General features: G+C 46.8%; 1 protein-coding gene across 2 annotated transcripts in view; it reads left to right on the top strand.

Annotated features, from left to right (window-relative positions):
- The window catches only part of DPYSL3 (dihydropyrimidinase like 3), a 72,018-nt gene extending 57,648 nt beyond the window's left edge, over positions 1–14,370 (top strand). For both annotated transcript variants that reach the window (XM_038414255.2, XM_038414256.2), the window contains exons 8-14: positions 3,536–3,656; positions 7,164–7,320; positions 9,862–10,003; positions 11,302–11,472; positions 12,002–12,181; positions 12,965–13,127; positions 13,675–14,370. In XM_038414255.2, coding sequence (XP_038270183.1) covers positions 3,536–3,656; positions 7,164–7,320; positions 9,862–10,003; positions 11,302–11,472; positions 12,002–12,181; positions 12,965–13,127; positions 13,675–13,763 — 1,023 coding nt within the window. In that variant the 3' untranslated portion in view covers positions 13,764–14,370. The remainder of the gene's footprint in view (positions 1–3,535; positions 3,657–7,163; positions 7,321–9,861; positions 10,004–11,301; positions 11,473–12,001; positions 12,182–12,964; positions 13,128–13,674) is intronic.
- Positions 14,371–20,155: the final 5,785 nt, after the last annotated feature.

Below are 20,155 nucleotides of genomic sequence, written 5' to 3'. Positions count from 1 at the left end.
CAGATCCTCAGCTGGTGAAAATTGACATGGTTGCATTGACTTCAGTGGAGCCAGGCTGATGTACACCATCTGGGGATCTGGTTCTTTGTTATCAGAAGGCAAATGTTGTGGTTTTCATTGTCCAAGGCTGGTTAAGGACTGTGGAATGTTTTGTTCCTAAAGGGTGATTGGCTGGAAAAATGACTAAAAATAGCACTGGAAGGCTCCATATTCCCTCCAGCTGGCTCCAGATCTCATTGGTTCAGCAAATACACACTCATACTTTTTTTCTATTTAATTAGTATTTACTATTTGTCCTGTGGTAGGGCCTAAGAGCCCTAGCCCTGAACGATGACCCCATTGTGCTAGGCATTATACAAACACAGAACAAATTGCTGGCTCATCAAATTCAACCTGGGACCTGAAAGTCAGTTAGGGGTCTTCCTGCCTCCTCCATCCTTGCCAGGCACAAAGATTCCCTAGTCGGAACGTAGAGTGAATGGAAATGGAAGGTCTGCAAGACGCAGTCATGAATCCCCCGGCTACAAGTAACCCCAGCACAACTGTACAGGGTGTGCAGCTCTAGCGAGTGAAAACTCCCTTTTCACGTGAGATTTAGATCTCTGCAGGGAGCAGAGATGTTGAGTAATGAGCTGCCATTGTACATCATCACTTTAATTACTGTAATAACATTTTAAATGGGAGGGAAAGATTGGCCACTGAATTCTAAATGCTAACATGTCTCCCAGTTGTTTGGAGGAAGTTCTCTTCTATTCCCTGTGACCTAACTGCCACTATCAGCTGAAAATCGTATTGTTGTACACTTCCTATGCTTTCTATTTCCGCCCCCCAAATCCACAAAGTTTGGAAGCCCAGGCTGCTTGCTCTCCAGTGTCCACATGATCTGTGTCTCTCAGGTGCCTCTGCTGTTTCAGTGGCATAGAGCCACACAGACAATCTCATCCTTTCTGTCACAGAGCTGTCTGCTGGAATTACACACCAACCACCAACGTAGTCTCCTCACCATGAGTCCAGATGGCACGTGTGACCTGAACTCACTCAGCATAGCCCGTCTGGTCCTTAAAGTTTGCAGCTATATTGCAGATGTGCCACCTTGGTGACTTTTAGGAATTGAGTGGGATGGTTAACGCTATAGAACCTTGCAAAAATCTGAAGGTTTTGGGGAGAATGAGGGATACAGTTAGAACTGAATAAGTCATTTAAAAAAAACCCAATACCAATGAGTATCTGTTGTGCCAGGGGTTTAACTGCATGGCTCCCCTTGACCTAAATGGGACTCATGAAGCTTAATATTCCTCTCCTCGCTGCTTTGAAGGTTTAATTCTCAAGGTCTTTCCCTTGCTGCTTTCATCATGGGAACCAATTCACAGAAATAGTTCATGCATCCAGACCCACTGGGAAAGGGTTGAGTATTTGGCTGAGGTTAGCATAAGCAATGTTCAGGGCACATCCGGTCTTATAGCCAGAGACACAGGAGCAGAAGTAGCATTTTGCAAGATGGAGGGGAAGAGGGAGTAAGTAGGTGATGAAGCTGATTCTGTACCTAGAAAATATATACACAGACCCTCCTCTGACAGGGTTTCAGGTATCTCTACTCTTAGAGCTCCATTTAGCACGTGCAAACACGTTACATGCAGAAGCACAACCTCATGACAAGCTAGTAAGCATTTGTTAGGCTGGAAATAAAAATAGACACAAGGGTTCTCGGAACAAATATCCCTTGCCGCCTGACCCATAATACCCACTTAAAGTGCTCTAGACCCATTGTTTGTGGCTGTGGTCTGTGAAGGCATCCTACTGTTCTGGAACCTTGCTCCTAGGAATAGTTAACCAGGGGACTCCTTGGAGCTTGTTGTTGCTTGTCCTATATCATTGCAGTTTGAAAGGTCAATCTAGAGTGCGACAAGCTGTGTGTGTGGAATGTTCACCATAATCACCAGTGAGGGGAAGAGGGTTGAAATGTAAGGGTGTCATGTCAGTGATCATTTGATACTGCACAATGAACTGCTCCAAAATGTCATCCCAGTGGTTTGCAATATCCAGTGGTAAGAATATTTTGCAGTGGCTGAGGTTGACCCATCTCTGCATAAGGACTTACACACACTTAGAAGTTTGTATATTGTATACTATTTTCTTCCTCACATTTTTCATTCTATGCCCCCAACGACCATTTTACCACTCATATGAAACATTTTTGTTGAATCCAGTAAACATAAGGACAATAGCATAATGGGTTTGTGTGCATTGCTCAGTTTTCCAGTTTGCATAAATTGGTGATTCAGCAAGAAGTGCTGTCTGCAGAAGGCAGCCTCTAGTTCCCCAGGGGAATTTGTATTATATGCTTATTGGTACCCTGCCTTTTTAAGGTTTGGGATTTCTTTTTCTTTTCCGTAAATTTTTTTTTAATACCGAAGCCTTAAGCCAAACTGTTGACCAAGATCTTGGAAGGTTTTTGGAATGAAGTCGGGCTGAACGGGGGATGATGTAATTCTTTAAAATATCCCTCATGCTGAAATACTGAAAATTCACCCTGTTACAACACCAAACAAGATATAAAAGTCCAGGGCTGATAATCTTGGAGGCTGAAGTAGCCAATACAGAGTAACAGCACAAACAGACTCAGACAGGAGCAGAACTACCTGCAAAATAACCAGCTGTGAATTGCCCACATGGACAACCAAGCTTTAATATTAAACTAAATGCATGGTGAAGCCTGTGGTAGCAACTCAGCCCTATGGAGAGGGAACTGGACTGGAAGCCAGGAATCATGATCCTGCTGCTGATTTGCTCTATGACCTTGAGCAAGTCAGTAACTTGTCTCTGCTTCCGTTTCCACTTTTGCAAAATGAGGATAATGATGCATACTCCCTACAGGAATCTCTTCCAGCTATATGGATAAGAAACACCATAATAAGTGCAAAATATTATTAAAGGCCTGCTTGAAGTACAGATGAGTTGAGAAGCTGGTGAATTTTGATGGAGAGCATCAAAATATCTGGATCTAGATTAAACGGAAGCTGGGGTTTGTGACTCAGGACTGGGCATCTGATTCTGTAGCACTCAGATCTATCAAGCTTTTTTTTACAAGACTTCAGCCTCAGATGATCCCATTCTGATCTTGTTGTTATTTATCATTTGCACTGTGGTAGTAGGAGCACGTTGTGGACCAGGGCCCCATTGTGTTAGGTGCGGTACAAATACAGAACAAAAAGACGATCACTGTCCCGAAGATCTTACGCTCTGAGTATGAGATAAGAGAGAGAAGGTGGATACAAAGTGACCAGCTGGGGAGCACAAGGAAACATTGAGACAGAATTGGTCATCTTCTTAGACAGTTGTCCCCATTATATGGACACCTTGGAATTTCCTGTTGAAACCTGATGGGAGAGGGTGGTCTTATGGTGAAGTTAAGAGAGAGGTCACCCGTGACCAGTGAAATGACACAGCATGGCGGGATTCACCACATCGTGGGGTGGTTGGTGACGACTTCTCCCTATGTGTTGTTTGCAACCTTTGTGTCCCTGCTGTGTTCCAGCTGGAGGCAGAAGCCGTCTTCCGCGCCATCACCATTGCTAGCCAAACCAACTGCCCTCTGTATGTGACCAAAGTGATGAGCAAGAGTGCTGCTGACCTCATCTCGCAAGCCAGGAAGAAAGGTGAGTGGCTGCTGTCTCAGATCACCCTCTTTGCCCTGAGTGTGTGTAGCTGGAACACCTTCTGCAGAGGGCCTATGTTGTTGCTAGCAAGGAGACACAACCCTTGAGCTAATTTAAATTAATGCCTCCTACTTCCCCAAGTGTCACCCAGCTACTATGAGGTTTTTCATGACTTTTGTTACGTGGGGGTATCCTGGAGTACTCATGCCCCTTGTGTGAAACTGGGTTTAGCAGGAAATAATTTGGGTAGAAAAAAATCGACTGCATCCCTGCTTACTTACATCCAGCATGCCCATGGTCTTGAACAAGGCCCCTCACCCTCGTCTCTGTGCACTTAGCTGGCCAACTGCTGCTCTAGAGTGTGCATATGAGTGAGAGACCAAGTTTGACTCAGAACTTGAAATCCATTATGGGATGAAGCTCTGGCTTGCACGTTTTTCTGGCTAATTTGGGGCTAGTTTGATGCATGCCCCTCTGTACCAGGCCCATCTGGAGCTGACTCTGGTTGTGTGCCAGCTGCTAGCACGTCAGGGCTGGAGGGTTTGGTTTAAATACAAGAGTTTATCTCAGACCATAAAATGCTCTCTCTGCCAAGCAGAGGCGTATTGTCCATGTGCAAGTGATTTGTGTTGCTAAAAATATCCCCTGCCTGCCTTTTGATGTGCTGGCGCGTTCAGTGGGTGTCTGTATTCAGGTATCAGGCCTTTTAGATGTGTGGGGAGCCCCGTCCGGCAGGCTGGACGCTCCTGGCAGATAGAGGTGACTCCCCCACCTCACACAGGGGTGTACACACACGTGCATTATCTCACCATTCCCTTGTTTTCCCTAGAGATGCTAAATACAATATCTGTCAAACCCATTGTTCTTCTGTCTGTCCAAGTTCGGCACCTACATCTCACCTTCCTCAGCACTGCCTTAGACAGGGAATAGAGCGAGAGACACAGACACACACACTTGTTTCAGAGTAGCAGCCGTGTTAGTCTGTATTCGCAAAAAGAAAAGGAGTACTTGTGGCACCTTAGAGACTAACAAATTTATTAGAGCATAAGCTTTCGTGAGCTACAGCTCACTTCATCGGATGCATTTGGTGGAAAAAACAGAGGAGAGATTTATATACACACAGAGAACATGAAACAATGGGTTTATCATACACACTGTACGGAGAGTGATCACTTAAGATAAGCCATCACCAGCAGCAGGGGGAGGAAAGGAGGAAAACCTTTCATGGTGACAAGCAAGGTAGGCTAATTCCAGCAGTTAACAAGAATATCAGAGGAACAGTGGGGGGTGGGGTGGGAGGGAGAAATACCATGGGGAAATAGTTTTACTTTGTGTAATGACTCATCCATTCCCAGTCTCTATTCAAGCCTAAGTTAATTGTATCCAGTTTGCAAATTAATTCCAATTCAGCAGTCTCTCGTTGGAGTCTGTTTTTGAAGCTTTTTTGTTGAAGTATAGCCACTCTTAGGTCTGTGATCGAGTGACCAGAGAGATTGAAGTGTTCTCCAACTGGTTTTTGAATGTTATAATTCTTGACGTATGATTTGTGTCCATTCATTCTTTTACGTAGAGACTGTCCAGTTTGGCCAATGTACATGGCAGAGGGGCATTGCTGGCACATGATGGCATATATCACATTGGTAGATGCGCAGGTGAACGAGCCTCTGATAGTGTGGCTGATGTGATTAGGCCCTATGATGGTATCCCCTGAATAGATATGTGGACAGAGTTGGCAACGGGCTTTGTTGCAAGGATAGATTCCTGGGTTAGTGGTTCTGTTGTGTGGTGTGTGGTTGCTGGTGAGTATTTGCTTCAGATTGGGGGCCTGTCTGTAAGCAAGGACTGGCCTGTCTCCCAAGATCTGTGAGAGTGATGGGTCGTCCTTCAGGATAGGTTGTAGATCCTTGATGATGCGTTGGAGAGGTTTTAGTTGGGGGCTGAAGGTGATGGCTAGTGGCGTTCTGTTCTTTTCTTTGTTGGGCCTGTCCTGTAGTAGGTGACTTCTGGGTACTCTTCTGGCTCTGTCAATCTGTTTCTTCACTTCAGCAGGTGGGTATTGTAGTTGTAGGAATGCATGATAGAGATCTTGTAGGTGTTTGTCTCTGTCTGAGGTGTTGGAGCAAATGCGGTTATATCGTAGCGCTTAGCTGTAGACAATGGATCGAGTGGTATGATCTGGATGAAAGCTAGAGGCATGTAGGTAGGAATAGCAGTCAGTAGGTTTCCGATATAGGGTGGTGTTTATGTGACCATCGCTTATTAGCACCGTAGTGTCCAGGAAGTGGATCTCTTGTGTGGACTGGTCCAGGCTGAGGTTGATGGTGGGATGGAAATTGTTGAAATCAAGGTGGAATTCCTCAAGAGCTTCTTTTCCATGGGTCCAGATGATGAAGATGTCATCAATGTAGCGCAAGTAGAGTAGGGGCATTAGGGGACGAGAGCTGAGGAAGCGTTTTAAGTCAGCCATAAAAATGTTGGCATACTGTGGGGCCATGCGGGTACCCATCGCAGTGCCGCTGATTTGAAGGTATACATTGTCACACACACTTGAAAATCTTGGCTCGCTTGAGCCAACCCCTCACACTAGCAGGCAGATCTCCATGTGTCTGAGCTGTCTGGGGCCTTCACACAGGTCTAGAGAGGTTGGGAAGAGAAGGAAACTTTGGCTGCCCCCACTCCGGCTTGTTATCAGTGTGACGAAACTGGATCTGTGGAGTGCAGAGGTGGCCAGAACTTTGACGGTGTTTGGTAAATATTTACTTGACTGAAATGTGCAGAGAGGGAGGAGTGGGAGAGAGAGAACATGAGGCAGATGAAACTGAACAGACCCTGAGAGGTCTGACCATTCGCCCGGTGTGTCAAGCTGCACTGTGTGTATCTGACCCAGGTTGGAAGTTTGCATTGCGAGATCTGTTCTGGACAGAGCACCCTGCTGCCAGCCAGTGGGATTCCTGACTCCTGTCAGGTATTTCTAGGGTGCCAATCACTGGTAGCTGTGTGGCTGTTGTTCTTGGGGCTAGATATGAAGGCAACAGGCACAAAGGGTATGCATCCAGCTAAAGGATTCCTACACTTATGCTGTTGCTCGCTGAGTGGCACCAGTGTGTTCAGTACAAATGAAGAGAAAATGCAGCCTCTGTACCAAAGAGCTGAAAATACGCAGACGAAGTTGGGACTCAATAAACCTGAGTAGCGTGATTTCTGCTGTCTCATTGGGTGTTCCCGGCATCGCCCATCCCCAAAGTTCTTTCCTTTCCCGTCACTGACCCCACAGGGGTTTCACCTCAGCAACTTGAGACCCCAGGTCCTTGAGTGGCAGGAACAGGATCATGCCTGGCACCTGTGCCACAGGCAAAGACTAGATACTGCTTGCTCTCCCTGCTCCTGTACATTCCCACTTAGGGTCACACCCAGTCTGATCCACACAGGCCAATATCCTAAATCAAAATAGATAAACCAAGTGATCTGTCCATTGAAGGTCCAATTTCATAATCCTCTTCTCTACAGGGAATGTGGTGTTCGGTGAGCCTATCACAGCCAGTCTTGGCACAGATGGGACACACTATTGGAGCAAGAATTGGGCCAAGGCTGCTGCATTTGTGACCTCTCCACCTTTGAGTCCAGACCCAACAACCCCTGACTACATCAACTCCTTACTGGCCAGGTGGGTGATTTGCAGTGGGAGAAAACCTCTCGCATTTCCCCACAAGAATTGCACTGAAGAAATTGCAGGGGCTGTGCCAGTGAAGTTCCATCCCAGGAACCTGAGACTGCTGTGGGTCTGGGGTTGTTCAGGGGGACCTTGACTCTGAATGGGCCAGTGACTTGGGGGGGCTGTGGACTCAGCAGCGAGGCACAGCAGGAAGAGTGGAAGCACTGAACTATTTGTTGAGTTGTAAGTTGCAAAACTGGGGTTGATGTTCGAAATGCCCCAAAGTTCTGGGGTATCTGGATCCAGGGGATTAACAATTCTAAAAGTAAAAGAGAGAGGCTTACTTTGTGGGATGCAGAATGAACTGCTGGATTCTCCAACTCCTTTTCTGCCATATTGAAAATACTGAGCAAATAATAACTATCCGAGTCCTGTTGTTTTTACATGGGCCCTGTTGTAAAGAACGCTTTACATGAAGGATGGTTCCAAAATGATCTACTTGGAGTGACTGCTGCTGCTACAAACACATAGTGCACACAGACACTGTTCATTTGCTACCCAGATCTGTCCATCATGTAGGAAGTTAAAGGCTTTACCCCAGTGTTTGTATATTTAACTATATACATGGTGGCTGGTCCTTGTTAGCCAGTGGAGGATATTTACCATTCAAAGCAATGGTATTGACTCCTGTGTTAACTGAAGAAAAACCTGGGATTGGATAAGCAGGGCTGCAGAACAGGAATGAGGTGTTTAGATAGAGTTGTGTGTTGGCACAAAACTGGGTTAACAGGAAACTGCAGGCCAGGAATGAGTTGCATTACTAGCATTGTATGGAGGGGCATGTCTGGAATAATGGGGTGCTGCTGGAGTTCAGGAGTGGAAGTGGCTACTTCGTGAAGCCTGGGCAGCTCCAAGACTGGGTTAGCAGGATGTGCCCAAGATCAGCACTGAGGTGCACTGGCAGAGCTGTGTTGAGGTCCCAGAAATTAAATAGCTGCAGATCAAGATTTAAGGTGCATTCGCTGAGTGGGTTGTGGAAAAGTGTGCAGAGTAGACTTATCAACCCCTCCCTTCACAAGAGCACTGCATTTACCTGCCTCTGACCAAAAGGGGAACTGTATGAAGAGCCTTGGGACCCACATGTGCCTGTCCCAAACTGCACTGATTTCCTCTGTGTGCAGCCCCTTATATTCTTTTGTAGGATTCTTCAACCAGAGATGAAAGGAATCTCTGCTCCCATCCCAGCTGGGCTCTTTGGCTTGTTTTCTTGTCCTGGTACAAAGCTGGTGGCAATTAGGAAGCATGTTTTGTCGTCTGGTTGGGTTTCTGTCTGGGCAGTAGGTCAGACATATGGCAGAAATTGTGAAGGGGAGATAGAGATTATCAGTGGATTAGAACTGAGGTTCCTAGGCCCTGACCAACGGCACAAGGCTCAGCATATTTGTGTCTCTGTGCTTTTCAGATTCACGGCCAGTCCATCTGGAAACTCAGCAATCCCTATACTTTTCCTCCTTATCGTTAGACATGGCTTTGAGGATTGTTTCCTCCCACCTCGTCCCCCACCCCACTAGGATGACTTCATTATTATCCTGCATCCTCTCTGCTCCCTGAATACCCGGCAGACAGGAAGTTTCCAGAGAACTATATGTAGTTGCTGGTTCGGTCACTAGAGGTGCTTGCTGCTGCCCTCTGGTGTCTTTACACACAAATATACCAGACTAGAGCACGCAGCTCATTCCCTGCAAGCTCTTTGGGGGTGCTTTTTAAACAGGCTTAGGGACATGGAATCTAATAATAATGAAGCTTCTCTGAACAGCTGAGATGAAATGGGCTTGAAGCAAGCCTCCTGGCTTGGTTACTTTTGCTGGAGATGTCACATGTGCAGCGATACGGCACATTTATAAGAATGGAGGTAATCTTGGCATGTCCAAGAGGGGGGCACTTTTGTGCCAGCTGCCCGAGACTCCAGAGACAAGGGGGTAGAGCCTAGAATGAGGATGTTTTTGGCAGCCAGTCAGACTTGGCTCTTGCAGTGAGGTCTGTGCCCCAGTAGGGTGCTGATGATCCACTAAGGGGGTGAGCATCTTTCAGGGTTGGCTCTTTCAGATGTACCATAAAACTAAACTCCTGGCCACTTGTGAATATTAAAGATCCCATGGCACTTACCCCATGGGCTGGGCTACTAACCTCAGTATCCTGACCACATTTCGGTTTAATTGCAATGTCTGAGCTCAGTTTTCCATCCTGTCTGTTACAAGCCACCCAGTGTGGCTTCCATCCTCCGCAGCGGGTGTGCTCGGGCCAAAAGACTCTGCACTGCCCCAAAGGCTGGTCCATTGATTGGCTTTGGCTGTGGCTACATAGGAAGATGCAGGGATATCCCCAAAGTAGAAAGGTCATAGATACAGGACTTGGGGAAAAGAAACAGACAAAATCAGGGTCTGCCCATGCATAGAGGTCACCTCTGACCCTCTTCTCCATTTACACTGGAGCAGATCATGCCTGAGGCCAACAAAACATCTTACATTAACCCTTTTGTCCCCACCCGACCAGTGGCGACCTGCAGCTTTCGGGGAGTGCTCACTGCACATTCAGCACCGCACAGAAAGCAATTGGGAAGGACAACTTCACAGCAATCCCAGAAGGGACCAATGGCATCGAGGAGCGGATGTCCGTCATCTGGGACAAGGCAGTGGTAAGAAATGGATTGGCGTCAGGGGAGGGTAACTCATCCAGGCCCCCCAGAGGAAGGGGCATGATCCTGAGCATGGTGACATCTTTCTCAATGGCAGGTTTACATAAGCCAAGGAGGCAGGAATGAGAGAGGGAATTGTGAGGGGAGTGGAGCACATTTATAGAATCATAGACTTTAAAGTCAGAAGGGACCATTATGATTGTCTAGTCTGACCTCCTGCACAATGCAGGCCACAGAATCTCTCCCACCCACTCCTGTAACAAACTCCTAACCTATGTCTGAGCTATTGAATCATGGCTTAAAGACTTCAAGGTGCAGAGAATCCTCCAGCAAGTGACCTGGGCCCCACGCTGCAGAGGAAGGCGGAAAACCCCCAGGGCCTCTGCCAATCTGCCCTGGAGGAAAATTCCTTCCTGACCCCAAATATAGCCATCAGCTAAACCCTGAGCCTGTGGGCAAGACTCACCAGCCAGACACCCAGGAAAGAATTCTCTGTAATAACTCAGATCCCACCCCATCTAACATCCCATCACAGTCCATTGGGCATATTTACCGCTAGGAGTCAAAGATCAATTAATTGCCAAAATTAGGCTATCCCATCATACCATCCCCTCCATAAACTTATCAGGCTTAGTCTTGAAGCCAGATATATCTTTTGCCCCCACTGCACCCTATTCAGGGTGAGGATCGAGGACCTGTAAACTATGCAGCAGTGCTGAGAGGTAGTGTGACCTATGGATAGAGCACTGGACTGGGATCAAGGAGAGCTGGGTTCTAGTCCTGTCTTGGTCAGTGGACTGCTGGCTGACTTTGGGCAAGGCACTGCACCTCAGTTTCCCCATCTGTAAAACGGAGATAATGCTACTGACCACCTTTGTAAAGGGCTTTGAGAGTGTCTGATAAAAAGCTCTGTATAAGAGCTGGGTATTACTGTTATCTGTGTAAGGGAAACATACCTAAGGCTTGCTAGACTCCAGGTTTCACCTAGCTCGTTTGTTCCCCTTATATCAGTTTTCAAAAGCTAGGTAATTTTTAATGCAGGGATATTCCTTTCTAAACAAATTCCAGTGAGTGGGTTTTCCCCTTCGGCTTCAGTGGCTGACCTTGAGTTGATCCTACCGGCTTTAAAGGGAGGTGGGCATTTTAGTCTGGACTCGTTAAATTTCTGTTCTCACAACTCACACAAGGGGCATACTGTTTCCCTGGATACCATCCTCTCCCTCCCCATGAGATCCTACTGAACTGTGGAGCTCTGAATGCAATTAGATTGAGGACACACCCATTTTATATCTGAACAGGCCACAGGGAAGATGGACGAAAACCAGTTTGTGGCAGTGACGAGCACCAATGCTGCCAAGATCTTCAACATGTATCCAAGGAAAGGGAGAATAGCAGTGGGGTCAGACAGTGACCTGGTCATATGGGATCCTGATGCAGTGAAGATTGTCTCGGCCAAAAGCCACCAGTCGGTAAGTCAGCTGCTGGCCTGGGGAGTGTTGGGAGGTGGTTGGCGTAACTGGCCGGCATGATAGGTTATCTGCTCTGTTACTGCCAGGTAGGAGACTTGGATGTAAGAAAGTAACTCGGTCCTGGATTGCAGAGTTAGACGACTCAGCCCCTGGCTCTAGGAGATGGGCTGTGCTTCTCCTGAATGCTGAGTGGCAGTACCTCTTGCTCCTTTAGTTCTGAGCCTGAATACAGCATCGAACACTCCTCTGTCCTGACCTGCAACTCCCCTAGTTAGTATTCCAGGCCTGGGCTCCCCACAGGGCTCTACTGGTGCATCTCTATGCTCACCTGAATAGCAGGGGAAGATGCCAGTTTGGAGCTCTAGTCCTTAGCCACAGTCCTTGTTCGCACCCCTGGCTATTCCAGTCTTTGGCTGTACACAGTGTGAGTATTGGTTAGTGACAGAGTCTGGACCTCATCTGAGTTGGCCAGGCTCTGGTGCAGAATGCCTTGGTTCATGCTCCTGTTGCCCTTCCCCATGTGCTTCAGGCAGCTGAATACAACATCTTTGAAGGAATGGAGTTGCGTGGGGCTCCGCTGGTTGTCATATGCCAGGGGAAGATCATGCTGGAGGATGGCAACCTTCATGTGACACTGGGAGCTGGGCGCTTCATTCCCTGCAGTCCTTTCGCAGACTATGTCTACAAGCGCATTAAAGCCAGGAGGAAGGTAAGGAGTTGAGGAGACCCGGGTAGGAGATTGAGTCCCATAGATGTGGGAAAACACTGCAACTTCCTTAGGGGCATAGTGTGTGCACGTGCTGTACTCCCATCACTGTAATGGTACTGCCAATGAGGCTACATGCCTGAGTTGCCCTCTTCCCCAGTAGTGGACTCTCCTGCTTTGGTCACTGTGCCCTTTGAGTGCTATCTGGTTAGTGTATTTCAAACCAGAAATCAATGGGAGAGGAGCTGGGCCCTGGTGCCTCATCAAAGGGTGTAGACCTGCATATCTGGTATATGCAACCAGCAGAGGTAGCATGTTGGGCTGTTTGCACAGCAGCTCCTAAGTTGCTGTACATGGTGGGAAGGCCAGTCTGGAGGTAACTGAAGAAAGTGAAGGCTACGAGGCTAGGGAGTGGGCAAACACCTTTCTCCCCATCGGGGGGGCAGTAATCCACAGTGAAGGATTCGCTTGTTGCACTGGACCTAGGGCTCTTTTACAAATGGGAACTGAGGCATGGAGAGGCTAAGGGATTTGACCAAGGTCACACAGGAAGTCTGTGAGGGAGCAGGAATGTGGACATCTGTGCTGGTGCACGGCAAGCCCTGTGAGGTGGGGGAGAGCATTGCAGACCTAAGCAGTGGGCATGGTGGCCTTGAATCAGATGAGGGCTGTGGAAGATCGAGGGGCTCCCTTTGCTGTTCCCGGAATCCCGGTTTCCCAGTGCCAGTGCTCTCAGTAACTAAGAGAAGCAGCATCATTGCTTCCCTGCCCTCTCTCTCACAACAGATGGCCGAGATGCATGCTGTGCCCAGAGGCATGTATGATGGACCCGTGTTCGATTTGACAGCCACGCCTAAAGGTGGAACCCCTGCAGGCTCCACCAGGGGATCCCCCACCCGGCAGACGCCTCCCGTCAGGAATCTCCATCAGTCTGGATTCAGCCTGTCAGGTGAGTGTGAGCCGTCTCTGCGCAGCAAAGTGCTACGTACTCATGGACTGAAGAACCCAGTGATACCAGGTCCCAGAGGGTGGGGCTGGGGTTAGATTTCATACGAACAGTTGTGGTGATGACTTGGGGAGAGCTGCCCCTGCCAGTCTGTGGGGCTTGCTGCACGGAGGGGCCTCTAGATGGGGGATGGCTGGAGCTTGCCCAAGCCCCTTTTCCCCTGCAGACTTAAAAGGGGATTAAATGCCAGAGACCTGCTACTGCCTCCTAGTCCCTCACTCCTGACAGCGCAGCTCCAGTGGGGAGGCTCCACAGGGAGGTCGTTGCAGCTGCTGGCTGCCTAAGGGCACTGAGGTACTATTGGACTGAAAGGAGGAACAGGGAAGTGAAGGAGCAGCAGGGTAGGTCTCTTAAGAACAATCTGCCCCCAGTGAGGCGTGTAGGGACCTTCTCAAAGACCACAGGCCTCCTGACTGGTTGGCCTGTGAGCCACAACTGTCTAATTTCCCTTTCTCCCCTCCCTTTGTTTGTGGTCATGTCCTAATTTCAGGTACCCAGGTCGACGAAGGTGTTCGTTCAGCCAGCAAGCGCATTGTAGCGCCCCCTGGAGGCCGCTCCAATATAACCTCCCTGAGTTAAGCACCCAAACGGGGAAGGAAACACCAATATTCAAGGGGGAAAATGGTACATTGGTATTTAAGAAGGAAAAGCAATTAAAAACCGTTAAGAGCTGAAGAATCAATAAGCCTCAAGCCTTATGTTTCACAAACGCTATTTGCTACCTAGCTTTAAAAATATTACTTTAGTTTCTGTTTATGCATAGCCTTAATTTTTTTCTTTTTCATTTTTACATGCATGCAAATCTGACAGGTCACTAAGTTAAGAGTCTGTAATATACGTGTTGAGTGCTTGTGTGATGCCGCATTGTAAGGAGGGGGCGGAGAAAGCTGGGATGACAGTGACATGAACGATCTAGCTAGGCAGGTTATTCAGAAGGAATCGGTGTGGGGGTGGGTTGTGGGGAGGGATTGTGGGAGGTGGATAGGGGCAAGGTGGGTCTGTGGGTTGTGACAATGTTCATCTGTTTCCACTCAATGCTGGTCAGATATGGCTGCCTCTGTCTTGTGTTGTGAGGCCCCTCGGGAAGCTCAGTCATCTCTGTAACAGCTCTGTTGTATCGCCTCATGTAAGACTTTATTACTTTGTACATTTTATTAAAAAACAGAAAGCAAGTGTTCCTTCCAAACAACTTGCTGCACCAGTTTGTTTTTTCTCCTCGGCCGTAAAAGGGAAAACTCTGTTGGCTGCAGGTTCCCATGGGGGGGGGGGGGGTGGAAGGTGGTACATAGGGATTGGGAAGTGAGGGGGTCATGGAAAAGTCCCCGCTAATACTCCAGTGCCTCCTGAGACAGCCTTATCCTTGTTTGGTCCTCTCCCTGCTCCCTTTACTCTCTTAAGACCCAGTATTGATGCTCCTGTCTCCTTTTGAAGATTTTGCCATGAATCCTGCGTGACATGGTAGTCACATTTATATGCACTACTGGAAGGTGCTCATTGCAGGTGACCTTAATGCTTCCCCTTTCACAACGGGGCCTGAGACATGGTAGTGCCTCCTTCCGCCCTCTTCAGCAAACAGTCACTATCATATGAAGGTTTCAGAATAGCAGCCATGTTAGTCTGTATTCGCAAAAAGAAAAGGAGTACTTGTGGCACCTTAGAGACGAACAAATTTATTAGAGCATAAGCTTTTGTGAGCTACAGCTCACTTCATCGGATGCAACATGAAGCTCCTGGATCCTGCTGAATGTTAGGGAGTGGATTCTGTTTTTTATATTTTTAATACTAACTTGTCCCCACAAGGTGGTGCTGGGATATTAGAAATGAAGAACTGCAGGTTACTTAGCTCCTCAGCGGCTTTCCTGTATTTGGAAGGGGGCAAGAAATCCAATGGAGAGTGACCCTAAAAAGTGATGGTTTCAGGTTTTTTAAATATACCACAATGAGATCCATTTCTTGCCAGTCTCAGAGAGGTCAGGAACCAAATGGATTTGAAAACTGAGCTATCCCGTCTTGTTTAGATGTGGCCCCTCCAGAACAGGTTTGGTAGTGAGATGTGGGAGAAGCCTGTCTTGCTACTGCCCAAGCCGGGATAAACAGAGGACTTCAATCTCTACCTTCAGCCAAGCTGACACCTGTTGCAAACACTCAAAATGGACTAAGTTAAAACATAGTGGTGTTTACCAGCCTGTCTCCACCATCCCACTGCAGAGCTGGGTCAGTAGCAGCAGGTTAGACCTCTCCCACTGCTTGGTAACGCTGCAGTTACCAATGCCGGGAGAAAGAAGAACCAATTCAACTTGGATACATTTCTAGGCCCAAATTTTCAAAAATGACCACTGACTTTGAGTTCTTTGGTTTTGGGTGCTCAACTTTAAACATTGTGGGCTTGATATTTCAGATAAATGAGCCCCTACAGCTCCAGTTGGAATCAATGTGAGTTATTTACAACACTTCTAAAAAGAAGGCCCTGGCTACCATCATTCACATTGGGAAACAAGAAGTGAGACATTGCAAAATCAGGGACTCACTTTGAAAACTTAGTTGCTACTGTTTGGGGCAATGAAAGTTCCAGTTTCCATTCCTCTCTCATAATAAACTCTTTCATCTTAATTATAAAGAGTTCAGGGAGAATTAAGAGCAATGCAATATTTCCAACCATAAGCATTCCAAAATCATGAGCCAGGACCCCCCAAAATTATGATATTGACTTATTTTTTTTTAAATTGGTTCTTGTTTGTTTTATGGTTTCTGAACCATTAGGTGGCACCTGTTTTATGGTTTCAAGCTTTCCTCCACAGCTCTAAGGGCTAGAAATTGAATTAATTTTAAATGAAAACTGACAGTGTTGTGTATTCCTATGATTTCAACAGCTGGGTCTTTAAAAAAAAAGATACCGAGAAAGTTGGCAACATAGTAAAACTTTCAGCTCCCCAGTATGTAAGGGATAGTAGTTATTGATGTGGCTCAGGTGTTAAGATTCAAAATGTAAAACCTTCAGGGGTTGGTTGGTTTGTTTGTTTGTTTGTTTAGGATGTGTAGAGAAAATTATTATTGATATTTTCTTAGTACTAATAGAAACTGGGCTTTTCTGGAAGAAAAGGAAAAGGTGGATGGCCCAGAGGGATGGACAAATCACTCAGTGAAATGATCTCTCTTATCCACCTTGAGGCTCTGCAGCTGTTCCCACAGTTGTCCTTTTTGGAGATCATGTATAAAAGTTGTCTTAATCCTTCATTTGGCTGATAGTTGTGACTGTGCCAGCATCCATGGGGTTGAAGCCTTTAACTTGTGCTTGTCTGCCCCTTGCACCTATACTGAATTAGATGCTATATCAAATTACTTTTTGGGTAAGCTTTAAACACTAAATTCCATCTGCAATTAGATTTTTCAGCTTGTGGGAGCTGCCTAGTTTTGTTAACATCCACACAGGGTGTACAGTGTCTCAGGGTCGCCATCTGCAGATCCTTCTGCTGGTCTTTTCAGTGGTCAACAGAAATCTTTCAGGCCAGTTTGAGGAGTGGGAGTCAGCTAGCTGATTAGGCTGTGTAGATGGGCGAGATGGATCCCAACCCTCTCAGTTCAAAATCCAGGAGCCTCGTCTAGAATGAGGGTAGAAGTTGTAGTTCTAAAAGGCTGAAAGACCTTGGCAATCTACCTACTCTATCTACAACATGTATTTCAGACTCCATGCTGACTCCCCTTCACACTCCTTCCTGATCCTGGACAAAGTCCACAGGGTGGGGCCCAAGGAACTTAGATCCTCCCTTACCTCTGAAAGGATGACTTGCCCTCAGCAGAAACAATGGAACTAATATGAGGGGGACAACGCTTTCTTGGGATCGAGCCACTGACTGTGGAACTTGGAATGGTCACGAGCAAAGTTGCCATGAAATGTTAAACACACCCACAGGTCAAAGGCTTCCTGGAATTTTATAGGTTTCAGAGTAGCAGCCGTGTTAGTCTGTATTCGCAAAAAGAAAAGGAGTACTTGTGGCACCTTAGAGACTAACAAATTTATTAGAGCATAAGCTTTCGTGAGCTAATGCAAATGCATCCGATGAAGTGAGCTGTAGCTCACGAAAGCTTATGCTCTAATAAATTTGTTAGTCTCTAAGGTGCCACAAGTACTCCTTTTCTTTTTGGAATTTTATAATCCATTACAACAGGGGGAAAAAACTCTTTCCACTTCATGTGTTGGAATCAGTGGGTGAGGGGAAGCTCTTGTTGGTATCTGGTATGGTGCTCAAATACTGCTGTGATACAGGTGGTAAAAATACTTAGACAGCTGATATTATGTGCTGAAGGCACATTCATGGCAGACTAATTTACTCAAATAAAACCCCACCAGAGATAGCAGGAACACTGGGATTATGATTTAATTATTTAGCATCATCCATGTGCATGGCCCATTGCAAAACAAAACAGCTCCTTTCTGGTGCCAGAGCAGTAACCAGTAATAGTATTAGCTCTGGTTGGGGCCAACACCTGTAGATGAAAGATGAATGCAACCAATTGTGTGAAAACTAAGCATTCCTTTCAGCAATGAGATCAAACTCAAGCTGATCCCACTGTCAGGGATAAAAAGTGGGCATCTTGGTTGAGAGAGACATTTATTCCTATCACTCAGGTTATGTGGGGCTTTTGGCAGCTGCAGGCTGAAAAAATGCATGCTTGTTCTGTCCAAAATTACTTAGAGTGATAGTCTATGGGGCATTTAGAACGTTCTCCATTAGGAGTCTCCCATTGTCAAAAAAACAGATTTGACAAAACACTGGGGGTGGGCGTAAGCACAAACTCTGACCTGTGTTTGCTAATAAGGTCTGTAGCAAGGCTTGGAAAACCAGGGTGCTACATAGAACAAGTAGTGAGGCATACTAGTCCTAGCTCTCCAACAGTCTTCCTGTGGCATTTCAACTAGGTACTTATATGGACACCTATTCGCCTATTATCTGAGTACATCGCAAAGAGCATGTTTTAGCCTCACTACACCCCTCTGAGGTAGGTGTATCACTGTTTTACAGATGACGAACTGATCCACTGAGAAATGAAGCAGTTTGGGCTAGGTCACACTGGAAGTTTGGTAGAGCCAGGAATAGAATCTGGAGCTCCTGAAGCCATGTCCAGTTCCTGTAAGCAAAAGGCCCGCACTAAGTCATAGTTTGTCTGCTTCAGTTTTCCTATCTGTGAAAGGGTGTCAGGACCTCTGTGATGGGGTGTTGTAAGGATTCATTACTTAATGCTTGTACAGCACTTTAAGGTAAGTACTAGTACTGAGATTGGTCAGAGCAACGGCCTGGGAGCCAGGACTGTTGTGAGTTTTAATCGATAGTGTGGTTGAATGTGATGGTGGGTGGTCACTTGATCCCCCTGTAATTCCATCAGTCAATCCAAATTGGGTCAAAGTAAGGACTTGATTGAAACCCAATGCTGTGTCTGAGCATGTTATGGGATAGGATGCCTGTGAGGGACGGGTGTCTGTTGATGCCATCCAGTCATCATGTTCTAGGTTTTCTGGGGGTCTTTTCCATCCTGCTTTCATTGGATCAACGTTGAAGCTGATTCCACGGGGAAGGTGGTAGGGAATTTGGAGAAGGTGACTTTACCACCTTTGAGAGAGCATTGGGTGACCATTTGAGAGGGCGGAAGCTGCTTAGCTAGGAAACAGCTAGCTTCATTTGACTTCAATTCATACCATTGCCGGTTTTCAGTCATTCGATGATGATTCTTCTTGAATAGTATCCAACTTCTTGTGAAGGAAAGAGGGCCATGGCTACTGCATAGTGGGGCTGGCTTCGCTTAGAAGATTTATGAAATAGGGGGAAATAAAGCAAACTCAAAACACCCCACTGTGAGGATGCGGCCATTCCTACTAGATCCTTCCGCTATGAGATTGTCTGCTAAAAGCAGTGATGTGCTCAAGCCTCAGCATTCAGATCATTCATTCCTCCCCCTAAAGTTCCCCTGTTACGAAGACGGGGACTAATTGTAGGCTACAGCGCTGCATTCAGATTCCAAACACACCCACAGTTCAGGGACATTCAGATCTGGAGTTTGGGTTTGGCAGGGTCCAAGCTTTTCAGAAAGGGATTGTGCACTAGTACAATAACTGCTGTCACTTCTAATGCTGCATACACTGATCACTCTCCCTGGAGCCTCCCAACCGGTTGCTGCTACGGGAGAGCTGTGAGTGAAAGGTATCTGACAAAGTAGTCTATTCCTACAGCCATGCTGCAGCCCACATGAGCTACTGGCTTCTAGTCTTTTGCTGATCCGCAGAGCTGAATCACTGCCACCAACCTGGGACTATTTTATTTCAAGAGACCTAACTAATTTTTAAAAAGGAATAGTGGACCAGCCACTCCTGGTGCTGAGACCTGGGGCGCCATGCAAAGGAATGGGAGCGATTCAGTCAGCAGGACTGAGACAAGGACTTTATTTCTATTTGCTCACTCTGATGGACTAGATGATCTCCTGAGGTCCCTTCCAACCCTGATATTCTATGATTCTATGACAGCTACCTCAACTCAGCCTCAAACATGCTCACAGGGCCCAGAGAGAGGCCGCTCTGAGCACTCCTTGGGGCAGCTGCTAATGCATAAGGATAAACTGCATCCTCCAAAACAAAACCACACAGCCACTGTTTAATCAAGAGAATATGGCTTACTCATAATACTAATAAATCATTTGCATCTGTGAGAAGGCATCCATCCTGCCTGAGGTGGTCTACATATGTAAAGCAAGGATGGCTCTTTTCCTAAATTTTCTGAATGCATCAGAGAATGGAACCAAGGCCTCCTTCCAGGTTGCAGTGTGCAGATGCTGTTCTCTGAAGGATTTTTAAAACAGCTTCGCGAAGGACAAAAGCACATTTAAAATAAAAGTCAAGGAGATTTCCAGTTGGCTCAGAACAGTGGAAACTCACATTTTGGCTTGCAATGCAAGTGACCTCAGAAACTACACTGGCTTTTGAC

The sequence above is a fragment of the Dermochelys coriacea genome, chromosome 8 (genome assembly GCF_009764565.3).
Source record: "Dermochelys coriacea isolate rDerCor1 chromosome 8, rDerCor1.pri.v4, whole genome shotgun sequence".
Taxonomy (NCBI): Eukaryota; Metazoa; Chordata; order Testudines; family Dermochelyidae; genus Dermochelys; species Dermochelys coriacea.
This window is presented reverse-complemented; position numbering and strand designations above follow the sequence as displayed.